At 50.9% G+C, this 13,716-nt stretch overlaps 2 protein-coding genes across 3 annotated transcripts; both read right to left on the bottom strand.

The window, feature by feature from the left end:
- Positions 1–2,140: 2,140 nt before the first annotated feature.
- faim2b (Fas apoptotic inhibitory molecule 2b) lies at positions 2,141–4,234 on the bottom strand. 2 transcript variants are annotated; one of them, XM_068742696.1, is made up of 12 exons: positions 4,220–4,234; positions 3,929–3,977; positions 3,746–3,813; positions 3,589–3,653; positions 3,447–3,500; positions 3,306–3,356; positions 3,172–3,211; positions 3,015–3,052; positions 2,807–2,894; positions 2,638–2,733; positions 2,360–2,413; positions 2,141–2,290 (listed from the first exon to the last, which is right to left on the bottom strand). In XM_068742696.1, exons 1-12 carry the CDS (start codon positions 4,232–4,234, stop codon positions 2,141–2,143), a joined length of 768 nt encoding a protein of 255 aa, XP_068598797.1. The 2 variants fall into 2 exon arrangements, with proteins under 2 accessions (XP_068598797.1, XP_068598798.1); XM_068742697.1 differs by having other exon boundaries at positions 3,929–3,974.
- Positions 4,235–5,681: 1,447 nt separating this feature from the next.
- On the bottom strand, positions 5,682–13,458 carry LOC137898244 (nuclear receptor subfamily 1 group D member 1-like). The gene is made up of 8 exons (XM_068742258.1): positions 13,011–13,458; positions 9,203–9,511; positions 9,024–9,112; positions 8,779–8,923; positions 7,448–7,989; positions 7,116–7,301; positions 6,817–7,027; positions 5,682–6,738 (listed from the first exon to the last, which is right to left on the bottom strand). Exons 1-8 carry the CDS (start codon positions 13,027–13,029, stop codon positions 6,542–6,544), a joined length of 1,698 nt encoding a protein of 565 aa, XP_068598359.1. The 5' UTR covers positions 13,030–13,458; the 3' UTR covers positions 5,682–6,541.
- Between the last annotated feature and the right edge of the window lie 258 nt (positions 13,459–13,716).

The raw sequence follows: 13,716 nt of genomic DNA, 5'->3' as shown, positions 1-13,716 counted from the left end.
ATAACTTCCTGACTGTTTTCTTTTTTTTTTCTACACCTCAATATTTTGTTGTTTTTCTGTTGTGCATTTCCACAACCAAAGATGTTGTAACCGCCCCTCTTTCAGCTCCGTGCTACAAACGCTCTCATCCACGGATCTGCTGTGTGTGTGTGTGGCTGTCAAATGGCTGGGGGGGGGGGAATTACACAGAAACTTCCCCGTTCTCTGCGGAACCCCAAGAGGAATCCACAGCCATTAAGGATGAGACGTTTTTACTTTGAGCTCTTTCTTGTAAATATTCTTCCCCTTCGCACCATTTTGCTTGTTTCTTGCGTGCTTTTTTTTTGCTTTGGATTTTTTTGTGGTTTATATCCGGTCTCGATAACACAGTGACAAACGGGTTGTCAGGTCCAGTGCACCATGAAGGAAAATGTCATGGGTATTGTTTAGACATTGGTAAAAATAATATTCCATGTATTAGCCATCACTTTAAATACAAAACCAGGACTTTGGAACTATGAAATAACCACTTGTTACAATGCAGTGTTTATTTATTTTATTTTATTTTCTTACAAACTCCTCAGTGGAGATAATATTATAGGAAATCCCAGTGCACTATAATTAACATAAAGAAAATTACATTGAACTAGTAGGAATAACATTCACCAGTGTGGGACACAATATTTGAGATAAAGAAAAAACTTGCACTTATACTTTTATTCGACATCAATTTAAAAACGCTCTTTTTGTCCATCCTAATGTAGATTTGATGGTTTATTTCATAGCTTCAAAATGTTTTGCTGCTAAAACAGGATTTCCAAACAGGTGAGACAGATGCTGCCCGGGTTGGATTTTCAAAATGCCCCCCCCCCTTCCCTCTTTTTTTTCATTTTTATTTTTTATACATATATTTACCACAATCAAAACTCCGATTTTGTCTTATGGTGTTGTTGAACGTGAGCGAGTACAAACATGTTACTCCATACTGTATGAACCGAGCTTGTGTGAATCCCCGGCATTTTGAAAATCAGGCGGGCTCGTCTTCCTCCCTGCTTGTGAACAGTTTTCTTATTTATACAAGAACTCATTTTGTACAGTTTTGTGAGAGGAAAGATGTTTTGATATTTGGTTATTTTGCAAAGCCTTTTGGCTACTTTTGTCTTCCTGTGCCAGAGTTTCTAAATTGTCTGTACCTTTTTTTTTTTATTGAGATAAGAGTTTCTTCCTTTCTTGATTTTCTCTTTGAATATGTCAATTGCTCCTTTTTTTTTATTAAAAGCCTTGTTTCAATGGTCGTGTGATTTTCCGTCTTTAATTAGAATCTAACTTTTTACTACATTAGTATTTCAACACCAACTCCAGATTGGTGTTGAAATAATCAAGACTATTCTTCCAGATATTTTGTAGGTAGGAGTCTGTCCTTTTCCTGATTCTTCAGTGGGTGACGGGCTAGTTGGCGGGCTAGTTGACAGGCTAGTTGACGGGCTAGTTGACGGGCTAGTTGACGGGCTAGTTGACGGGCTAGTTGACGGGCTAGTTGACGGGCTAGTTGACGGGCTAGTTGACGGGCTAGTTGACGGGCTCTCTCTCTTCCTCTGCAATCGTTTTTTCTTTCATGTCGTGAGAAAACATCTGTCGAGAGGTGGCGCTCCATTAAGACCCCGGGATCAGCGATGACGAATGCTTTAATAGTTTCCTTACATCTGAGATATTCACTAAATTATCTCCAACAACGTTAACGTTCGAAGGCCACGTTGTTTCTTAAAGTTCTTTAGATTTCGTAAACCATGCACGCTAAAATTGCACCGTTCATAAAAATATCCTTTCCATGTAGAATAAAACCTGTTAAACATCTGCTGCACATAAAGTGAAGACATTTCCGCCCGGCTGAACTCGAGTGCAGACGTCCTGAATCTTCCCTTTTTGGCTCAACTAAGGATAAAGACAGCAGCGCATCCCTGGAAACGGATCCTCCTCGGCCCTGGTTTCGTGTCGCGGCCACTTACGAGCTCAACAACTGATTAAACACACATAATAGGATGCCGGCGTCTCAGCAGACCCCAGAGCAGCATGGCCGGATTGTGCGGACGGCTCCTTGTTCTACGTTTGATCGATTTATAGACACAAATTAATCAGAAAGAGTAAAAGAAAATCACAACGTTTACTCGCGGCCTCCTCCAATGATCTGCAACAGGAAGCTGAACAGGTAAACGATGTCCAGGTAGAGGCTGAGGGTGGCAAAAATATATTCCTCTGGGCTTATTGCGTGGCGCTTGTTGCCTAGCAGCAGCTGAGTGTCGAACGCCAGGAACTAAAGGAGAAGAAGATGAGGGTAAAAATGAAGGCCAGCATTAAAGTAGAGGACTTATCCGATTCCCACCAGTGTGAAGAGGATGGCTCCGCCCACAGCGTAGACGGCATGTAACCAGGGAACCTGCGGCGTAAGAGGGAACGCATTACAGAACGCCGTGTCAAGGACAGCAGCATGCTAAGAGGGGGGGGGGGGGGGGGGGGGCTGCAGGGCTTTGCCAGCTTATCTCTGAGGCTAATCCCTCCTCGCAAACGCGTTCAGCGCCTGGGGGGGGGCCTCAACCTGCAACTCCTGCTCACCCCCTTAGCCCCCAGAATTCATTTACCGGGTGCAGCAGGTGAACTTACGTATCCAAACGGGACCACAATGGATACGGTGACGCCGCAGAGAAGCATGACCACGCACAGCGAAAACAGGACCCCGTGACACGATGTCACATCGACCTGCAACCGGGGGGGGGTCTCATTTAAACACGATGCACGTTCGCTCGTCGGAAAGATTTTGGATTTTTCTAACCTTGCTCTGGAAGCTGAAGACGGTGACAGAAAGACACACCAGCGCCGTGATTCCCAGGCAGAGAACCACCGATTTAGTGTTGTAGAAGCTGGAGGAAGAGGAGGGGGAGGAGGGGGGGGAGAGGGGGGAGAGGGGGGGGGGCTGGGGGGGTCACGCTCACATCCACAGAATCACAAATCGGCATTCCTGTATCACAAAATGGATTTACCTAGACATGAATCCCATCATGAAGGCCATGCTCAAAGTCTGAGGGAAGAAACTTCATGATTAAAGGGAGCGTTGAGTTGAGTTGTGTTGTGTTGTGTTGTGTTGAGTTGTGTTGAGTTGTGTTGTGTTGTGTTGTTGTCATACTGAGGGATACTCACAAAGAGAACTAATAAAATTATATTCCAAGGAAACTGCCTCCTGTTTAGGAAGAAGAAAAAAAGTTTATTCATAAATCTATACCAACACACGTACTTCAATAATATTTGTTATTTATATTGGACAGAAGGTCGACCTCAAATCTCCGCAGCAGGTCAGCGCGATGTAAGTGCAAAGGAACATGAGACTGTGGCAAAAAAAAAAAGACAAAGAAAATCAATAAAACAACCTGATAAGTGAAGTATAAATGTTACGAGAGTCGCGTGTTTCTTCTTACTAAGACGCCAAGTACAAGTCGGGATGAGTCTGAATGAAAAACCTCACAGGGGCCCTGGGGGGGGAGAGAGAGAAAAACGCTTCCCGTTATGTTCTAGACAACGCGAGCAGGAAAAAGCCTTCGTGTGTCGGCGGCGAGTTACCAAAAGGAGAAGACTGCAACAATGGCCACCGTCACCAACAGCTGCGCCAGGAGGACGGCGTAGACCTGCGGGGGGGCCGACACTGTGTCACCGCGTTTCCACCGGCGTTTCCACCGGCGTTTCCACCGGCGCCGCGCGCCTCGTGCAACGACTGTACCTTCCTGATGAAGGTCTGCCGGATGGTTCTGTCGTCCCAGGCGAACTGGGCCTCCATGTCCCCGTAGCCTGAGGACAGAGGACAGAGGACAGAAGTAGTTTTACATGTCGCCCTGAAGACGATGTCATTAACATCTGAGGGATTTATAGTTTTAAGCCGTTTGTTCGTGTTCCTTTCCCTTACCTGCGGTCGCCTCCTGATAGGTCGGGGGCTCGTTGCCGTTCGTGACCTGCTGGGATCAAATGATGGTTAGAAGAGAGAAACCATCTTTGCGTTCACTGCAGGGTTTAAAACTGATTTAACGCAGAGTCAGACACAGAGTCGAACCCTAACCCTAAAACCATCTACAGGAAACACTTTAACATTTTGATTTGCATCTTTTAAACTGACATTAAAATGTTGCGGCTCCCCATAAAGCCATAAACATTCACCGCAATGCTCTCAAACGACATGGTGTGAAGTGTTAAATCATACCTTTCCCTTCTTCATCACTCCCCTGTGTTTCTGACGGCTGTCGTGACGTCACAGACGGACTTTTAAACCCGAACTGTAAATGTCAGCTCCTTTCTCCTGTTCTTTGTGAAGGAAGAACGCGACCTGCGGATTACAACGAATCTTCATGCGGTTAATCTCTCCCGAACCCTGATCCCGGCTGCACCCCCACGCTCGTCTGTAATGGGCCGGTCCGGTGAGGGTCAGGTCGACCTAAAACTGGACCGTACCACTGCTGCTGTTAAACAGGGGGTGTCGTTTAGGGTACTCCGCTTGCTCGAGCCTTCTCAGCCGTGTTCCAGGGCACTTGGGTCGTTTTCACACTGCACCAAGAGGACTCGGTTCGATTGGGAGCGCTGCGATTTCTTCGCGATGCGAACTTCCGGAGCAGCGGAACGTGGCTGGAGGGGGCGCTCGTCGATTGGACAAAGTCGAAGGGGAAGTCCCGCCCTCTCGCATGCTTGTTTTGGGTTGGAGTGCGCCATTGGCGGCTGCTGCTCATTCATAAATGTTACACAACGCTAGTCGTGTTTAAGATAGCTAGCTAATCGCTGGAGATCAATAAAGTATCCGGATCAGTTCACAACAACGGAATGAAACACTTCAAGATCGCTGATTGGCTGATTTCACTGTCAATCAAAGATGGATTTTACCGCAGACCGATCATCCAATCACCTTGCCCCAGAGACGCTGATGGGCGGGACAAAGCCCGGCATTTATCCAATGACCGTCCGGTTTCGCGCAGCGATGACATTTACAGATGGGACGCTTGAAGACTGCCTTCTGCAGTTTATCATCCCGTCCAGCAGGGGGCGGAAGAAGACCACGCTATTCTGGAACCCTGGCAGACAGTCAGAGCTTCAGCAGGCAGGCCAGCCAGAAGCCTTCCAGCAGGGCTCCTCTATCAGAATAAAAGTTTGGTTGTTAGAGACCTTAGAGGACAGGTAGAGGACAGGTGGGACAGGTAGAGGACAGATGGGACAGGTAGAGGACAGATAGAGGACAGATGGGATGGGTAGGACAGATGGGACAGATAGAGGACAGGTAGAGGAGAGATTGGACAGGTAGAGGACAGGTAGAAGACAGGTAGAGGACAGATGGGACAGGTAGAGGACAGATGAGACAGGTAGAGGAGAGATTGGACAGGTAGAGGACAGGTAGAGGAGACGGCGTCTCCTCATACCGTCTCGTACGCTAACGATTCATGTGTTCATGTGTCAAATGAACCCAACGTGTAGAATAATACTGAACAGGATCAATCACACCTGATATTGATATTTACTCGATGCAGACTCGGGACCCAACGTCGCCCCCTAATGGGTCTCAGACCCGACACGTGATTGGCTGACTCCCCTCTGTTGCTAGGCTACAGCTCCCCCGGCGAAAGCGACGGGCGCGTAGCATTAAGGGACGAAGATAAATCAATAAAGACGAGCACGAAGAATAAGGATATACGACGGCGTTTTAATAACAATACTCTAAAGATGCAAGCAGAAAACATTTACAAAATATTCAAGGTGCCGCAGCCAATACGGTTCATCGATTGATACGCCGTTCAAACGCCGCTTCCTCTCGGCAGCTCATCAAGCAAGCGATCGTTTGTGACATCACACAGTAATTTAATCCCGACCTCATTTGCATATCCAAGAACCTGCAAACGAGGAAGGGTTATATACAAAATGTACACGGAGCACCCGACAGCCAACATTCCAGACATGATCAATAACCCCCGATACAAATTATTCCGTTTGTTGTTTTTTTAAATGCTGTCGATCACAAATGTGCGACTTGATAAAGCCCCCCCCCCCCAACGTATTGTGAACAAAGCTTATGTCCTTTCCCCCCCCCCAACAAAGCTTATGTCCTTTGAACAAGCCTCAGACGTTTCTACTGCCGTTAAATATCGCTCTAGGAGCTGCTCGCGACGCGCGGGAGGCGCCCCGAGCACAAGCAGCGTTAGCGTGCAGGAAGGAAACCGCCGCCGGACGTTCCTCTGGAGCGGCGCTCGCCGTTCCCTCTAGCGAGCTTCGTGAGGGGGGCGGGACGAGAGATCAGACGGCAGGTCCTTCTTCTTCTTCTTCTTCGTCTTTGGAACATAACCGATTAAAACAAAGGTGAAAGGTGAACCCAAGACGAAGAAAAAAAAAAAAATCGGTTAGCGTTTAGCCGCCTCCCACTGCGCCGTGACAGAGTTATTGCACACAGTTTCAGACTTCGGCGCGGCTCCCATGATGAACGGGCCAGTGTTTGTGACGGGACAGCCCCCCCCCCCCCCGACCCCCCCATGCAGACGCCTGTGCGAGTTCAAGGGTCAATGCGGAAAGCTAACAGCTTGTCAGAGTGATGGTTGTTCAGGGTGCGCAGGTCGGGCAGGCGCAGCAGCAACTTTGGGAAGAGGGCGCCGTCATCGGGCCGGCGGCTCGCGATGAGGGAGCGCAGAGCTTTGATGAGATTCTCCTGGAGCCGCTCCACGGCGCCGACCTCCACGATGCCAGAGCGGTCTGGAAGGAGAGCGAAGAGTTAGACTCGGGAGAGACGCCCCGCGTCGGCGACCGATCCGGGCGTGTGAACGAGCGTACCGGCGGAGACCAGCACGACGGCCATGAACAGCGCCATCTCGTCGGGCTCCAGGCCCAAAAAGCCCAGCTTCTCGCTGAACTCAAACATGGCGTCCAGCAAGGAGCCCATGCCGAGCGCCCTCAGCGAGGCCAGCGAGTACGTCTGCCCGTTGAGGAAGGTCACCGTCCTCTCCTTGGGGTCAAACAGCGAGCAGAACCTCACCATCAGAACCTGGAGGGGGCAGAGCAAGACCGGATCAGCGCCGGAGAAGGACTGAAAATAAAAGAAACGCTCCCAACGGTTTTAAACCGGGGCGTACCTGGAAGGTGCCGGACTTCAGGAGCATGACCTGATCGTACTGGCTGAGGTTCTGGAAGCCCGGGATGCTCTTTGCAAACTCCACGACTTCCTTCACGGCGGGGGTGAAGCACTGGGAGAACGACTCCCACACCTCCTGACTGGAGCGGCTGGCCGGCGCCACGGGGCAGGAGTTGAGCGGACAGGCCTGTGGAGGCGAAAAGAGGGGGGGGGGGGGGGGGGTCAGGGTCAGGGCCGGTGGCGAAAGGGGGGGTCCGAATCAAAGCCGGCGCTTTGATCTCTTCACCGACATTAAAATGATATTCGTAAACCGACACATTCAATCACGCTCACCAGCACTTTGGCGCCCCCGTTTGGCTTCCAGGGGCAAGGACTCTGGCTCTGGGACGTCCCGGCTCGCCGGCTGTTCCGATTGGCCGCGTAGGACTGAGGCGACGGGCCGCCACCGAAGGGGCAGCGAGTCCGATTGGACGAGGACGCGTACTTGGCGTCGTCTACGTTCATGCTGGCGGCGACGTCCTGGCTGGGGGGGGGCGCGTGGTAGCGTGGCGTCAGGAGGTCGGCCTGCTCCTCCTGGACCGCGTGCCGACTCTGGCCGTCTGACGGGGGGGCGTCCCGCGCCGAACCGTTCTGGAAAGACGCGCCCATTTTGGGCGGCTTCTCGTCGGCGTTGATCGGGCCGCCGCGGTACGCCTGCGCGACGGAGCCGGCCCCTTCGGGCGTCTGGCTCTGCGGACTGCAGGGGCCGTGGGGGGGGGGCGGCGGCGACATCTCCATCTCCATGGAAGCGGATTCGTTGAGACTGTTCATGTAGCTCTGCATTTCGTCCAGGAGTCGCTGCTTCTCGCGTTTGGGAATACGCCCGAAACGGACGGCTGAGGACGAGAAGGAGAAGAAGAAAGCGTCCGGTGTTAAAGTTCACGAGAACCGAGGGGACTCCCCCCCCCCCCCCCCGCATGTCTTCTCGTCCCTTTTTTGGCACAACTAGGTCACTAGGTCGACAGCTAACAACATAAAGTGCGAGTGAGAAGTGAGAATCTCAGAGCAACGATGGAGGCAGCTTCGAGCGATGAAGAGGAGGGACGAAGCTGAAAAAGATCTGGACGGTCTAAAATGAGCCAAAAAATAAAAATAAAAAAAGAACATCGTCAGCGTCGTTTCTCACGGCTGCTTCGTGAGCTGAAACGATGATTTATTCGAACCTCGTTTAACCGAGAGGATCGGAGTGCCGCGTCAGAATAACGCCGGAGAGCAGATCATTGGTCTCGTCTAAATCTCGTTTAAATCTCGTCTAAATCTCGTCTAAATCTCGTCTAAATCTCGTTTAAATCCCAAATAAAGATTATTTGGGATTAACGGGGCGGAATAATGCAACATCAGGAAGAGCTGGAAAACAATGAAACGGGAGAGGTCGTTCATCTTCTCTGAACACATGGGGGGGCGGGGGGCATCAACAGCTAACTGCCCCAGTTTCCCAAAATAAACTGTGTTTGTCACAGTTTCTCTCTGACTGATGACTTCTGGGACGCCGCGGCTCCTCGGGCCATAAATCAGAGGACGGGAGGAACAAAGAGAAAAGGAGGTGAATGGAGAGAGAGAGAGAGAGAGGATGGAAAATTCTCCCCCCCCCTAGTTCCTGTTGGAACACCGGCGCCGGCTCTCACCGTCTCTGGACATGCCCACGGAGAGACATTTCTTAAAGCGGCAGTGCTGACACCGGTTCCGGTTCATGCGCATGATGAGGCACTTCTCGTTCTTGGCGCACATCTTGTAGTGGATGTTCTGCTGGATGCTGCGTCTGAAGAACCCCTGGAGGAGGAGGAGGGGGGGGGAGGAGGAACGGAGGAGGCGCGTCAGGGTGCGTGTTCAGGAACCCGACGCCGTGATCTCCACCTTTGCGCCGTCTCACCTTGCAGCCTTCGCACGCGTGCACGCCGTAGTGGAACCCCGACGCGATGTCGCCGCACACCTTGCACAGCAGCACCATGCCGCCGGTCTCTGCGAGAGGGGGGGAACACGTGCACAGCCGTGAGGGGGGGGGGGGGGGGAAACGACAGCGGCGACAAAAGGGAGGCCGCGGGCACTCACTGGTGAACGCGCCGGTGAACCCACACGGTCTTTTGGCCACCGTGGGATGGTTGTAGTTTGAAGACGGCGCCGTCGTTACCTGGGCAACCGGGGAATTGACTTCAGGAAACTGGAAGACCGTTTGAGGGGAACGATTCCCCCCCCCTCGCTCGCCTCTCTGCCTCAGGGCCCCGAGCTCCTGGAAGGAGACGCCCTCTGGGGACGAAGGCTGCGAGTGGGAGGAGGGCGACTGGGTTTGGTATCCGCTTGAGGGGCTGCCAGGACTCGGGCACGCACTGCCGGATGAGCCGGCGTACAATATAACGCCACCTGGAGGAGCGGAGAGGAGCGACACGTCAGCTTGCACGTCATCGTTGCACAATGTTCCCGCTTTGATTCACGCCACCAGAAATAAAAGTAACATTTTAACTTCTATAATGACGAATAAATAATCCTGAATAAACAGCGACTGAACTCATCTGCCGGTCGGACCGGCGTCCGCGCAGTTTATTTAGCTAGAACTTTATAACTTTGTGTTTTACGGTTTGATGATGTCGCTTTTCTCCATTAAACGCTTCTTCTGCATTGAAAGTGCATTTTTTACAGTGTGCCACACGAAGTTGGAAATGCCCTATTACCCCTGAACACAACACGCATCCCCCGCCCCGTATTTTGCAGACAGATGAAAGGCCGCCTGTCACGTGCGCCCCCCCCCCCCCCCCCACCGTTTTGGCCGCTCGCCACCTGACCGGGGCTCACATGGACTCTTGACACAGTTCCCGCCCGGCTCTTTGCGCAGTCTCGTGTAGACAGCAGCAGAAGGAGGGGGGGGGGGGGGGGGCAGGCTTTAGTCTTTGCATCCACCGTCCCTCCATATTGAGCAGGAGTCACTTTGCTGCTCGCCGCTTTCTGACGATTTTCCTTCATTTCAGGCAATTACAGACATTTTATTTCTATAAATCTCCATTTAATTCCGGTTCCTCTTGTGCTGCTCAACATCTTCAGGCTTTCTCTGCTTCCAGTTGCTAATATTCCACCAAGTCATGTGAATTCATTATAACTAAACCCCCCCCCCCCCCCCCACACACACACGTTCCTGCAGCCCAACTCGGACATGTGACCGAGTGCGTCTGCCTGTATTTGCAGGGTTATCTTAAATACTGACAGTAAACTATCTGCTGCCGTTCTGTGTGCACGCAAGGACTTTGAATCTTCTGAGGAAAGCCCCCCCAGACCTGCCCCCCCCCCCCCCCCCCCCAGACCCATCCCTTGTGCTTTCTCTCCTTGAGACAACACGTGCCGTTTCTGTTTAGCTCCAAGAGCCTCCTTAATTCCGCCGCTCACACGTGTCAACGCTGGTAAACCTGTTGTGTGCAGCTACACACGCACACACGCACACACACACACACACACACACGCACACACGCACACACACACACACACTCTACATTCAACCCCCCCCTCTGGCAACAACACATTCCGTATTCTGCCTTTCCTGGAATCTGGTCTGACCGGTACGATCCCTGGAAACATCATCTGCGCTGCCCCCCCCCCCCCCCCCACAGGTTACAACATGTGACCCGTGTCCCAGCCCCCCCCCCCCCGCCGTGGCCTCCTCTCCCACCCCCTGGACATGCATGAATGGCCGAGGAACAGCATATGCATGATGCTCAGAAGTTATAGTGGCAACAGAATGTGTGTGTGTGTGTGTGTGTGTGGGGGGGGGTGTCCTCTTGCATGTAAACATTTACACTGCGAATGGGCAGGAAGACTCACGACACGTGAAACAGGTGACCTCATGTCACATGTTTGTTCCTGAAGCACTTTGGAGGCAGGTTTTATGATGCCCCCCCCCCCCCCCCCCAGAGCCGTTAGTGCTATATCCAGAAACAATAATGAGCTCATGCCTGCGATCAGACTGAATGGGAGTTTAAATGTCGGTCTCCAGAAATAAATACAGAATCCGGCTGGGCCCGGTTAAACGGTTAAACGGTTAACCGGTTAAACGGTTAAACGGATTAGCCAGGTCCGATCACCTGATCCCGCTTTGGCTTTTTATAATGAAGCTTATCAGCTTCAAAAAAAGGAACGAATAAAAACACGTTTGAGATGAAGTGTAATGTTTTACAGACCAGCATGGTCAGATCGTGTATCTCGGTAACAAGGCGAGCTTGTACTTCTGTACTTCTGTACTTCTGTACTTCTGTACTTCTACGGGACGCCGTTCACGCAGATCATTTCCAGTGAAGATTAGTGGCCAAAGACGTTTCGTACACGGAGCAACATGCCCAATTCCTTCCAGTTTCATTACGCGGTATTCAGGCAGACATCTTTACGGCCGGCACCGACATTTATTTCCTCGACTCACCCCTAAAAAAAATAATAAATAAAAATAAATGAAAAGTGCAAAAATGAACAAAACAGCCACAGCCACGAGAACAAATGTGTAGTTTTTAATTTTGTGATGCTTTATGACTTATAAGTCCTGTTAACTATTAAACTGTTTATGTTGTCAGTGATAAAAATATACATACATTTAAGTTTAAGCTGTAAATGCTGTTACCGATCAATACTCAGGAATAATAGTTCATGTTCGAGCTGCACTGAAGCCATCTGGACCCAGTTTAAACGGGATGGAGGTTAACGTGCCATTAAATGCGACCCGCATTTAAGGCGCGCTGTGTTATCATGGCTGATAAAACCCTTAACCAGTCGTAGTCATGGTAACCAGAGCGGTTCGACCCGTTCGACCTGCTTTGACCCATTGACCAAGCTAGCTAGGAACAAACACGCAGGAAACACCGCGCGCGCGCGCTCGGGAGGGGAGAAGCGCGAGGGGAGGGTAGGGGCGGGGCTGCTCGGGAATCGAGGGCGGCACGTGGATTCTGAGGCTGAGGACACGTGCTGCGGGCGCGCGCCCGAGTCACTGCGCAGGAGAGAACTCCGGCTTTATCACGACTGTTTCCGCCGTGGGCGGAGATGAGAAAACATGACAGCGGCGTCCGTCACGTCCTCGGAGGAGACGATATTTCTGTCTTCTTATTGGTTAGCAGGATTTCTATTGGGGTCACCCGTTTATTTATGGTTTTTCGTCTTAAATCCACGCCCGAGGTGGGGCGCTAGATTACAGGATATCCCTCCGAGCAGTGCCACCCAAACCAGGGCGGGGATCGGGACTCGTTTTGTGGGCGTGACTGCTGCTGTACGTCGGTTTGGGCAAACAAGTTCAAATGACTCACACGTCAAAGTCAAAGTTCACACAAGTTCCTCGTAAATATTTGTTGTTTCCTCGCTCAAAACCAAAAAAAAATTAAATGGGTGACTGAATTAGATTCTGTAAAAAATTTTTTATTAATAACGTGAGAGGCGCATGTGGAACAGAAACGTGTCCGGTCGGGGTCGCTTCAGATGAGTTTGTTTACAGTGAAGAATCGGAAGTCCGCTGCGGGGGGGGGGCGCGGGGGGGGGCTTCCCTCACTCACCTCTCAACTATCTGCAGACCGAGAGGCTCACGCCATGTTACCAATCAATTCACGTTCACCACAGATAACACCTGATTAACCAATCACAGGAAACGGGCGGTTCAAAAAAACAGAAAACTAATGTGTGAAAATTCCTACGCTTAAGGTTCTTTGAATGCACCACAGTAGTAGAACACATCACAGAAACCAAAGTTGTGCAGAAAATAAGCGATTACTGATAAATATATATAGTATACATCTATAAAAGGATGATATTTCATACAGAAAGCGCAGCGGAATCTGCTCGTGCGAAGCACAAATTAAAGATACTCAAACTGCTGAATAATTCTAAATATAATGGCACTCACCGCCAGGGCTGTTCTCCATGTTTCCCAAATGGATCGATGACGTTAGATGTTCTGCGGCGTTTGATCGGAGACGGTTAAACGCTGCCTTCCGCTCGTCTCGTCGATGTAGGTCAAACTTAAAAGAGTGTATCCAAAAGCTCAGACCCGGCAGTGTCTCTCCCTCTCTCTCCTTTTAACCTAAAGACTCCCGGCAGTCTGCGCACCTGATGGCGCCAGGTAGGATGTCACTGCCGCAGGTATTCAGCTACAGTCACACTAAAACACGACCAGGGCGGAAGTAGTTCAAACACTAAAACACGACCAGGGCGGAAGTAGTTTAAACACGCGTCCTAAAATAACCAGCACGTTCTCAGGTGCGTCGAGGAATGTGACCAGGCTCTATTTTCTGTCTCCGTTCTCCTTTTTGTTTGCCTCGTCAGCCGCCTGTTTGTTGATGTATATCAGGGATCTCTCTCTCTTTCTCTCTCTCGCTCTCTCTCTCACCCGCCTTCTTTTCTCGTGCTCCCCACTCGTTTTATTCTCTGGCTGGTTTTCATTGGTCGAAAGCCCCCGCGTGGGTCACGTGGGTCATTGGGCTCGCTCAACGTCGGAATGCTGCTTGCTTATTAAAGGCTTCGCAGCATGTGCGCGCGGCACGTGAGATCACGCTGCCCTACTGACACACATTTTATTCTAATGAGGCTGCCTGAGCTCGGCGATAAGAAAA

This window comes from Brachionichthys hirsutus, chromosome 8, assembly GCF_040956055.1.
Source record: "Brachionichthys hirsutus isolate HB-005 chromosome 8, CSIRO-AGI_Bhir_v1, whole genome shotgun sequence".
In the NCBI taxonomy this organism is placed as follows: Eukaryota; Metazoa; Chordata; class Actinopteri; order Lophiiformes; family Brachionichthyidae; genus Brachionichthys; species Brachionichthys hirsutus.
This window is presented reverse-complemented; position numbering and strand designations above follow the sequence as displayed.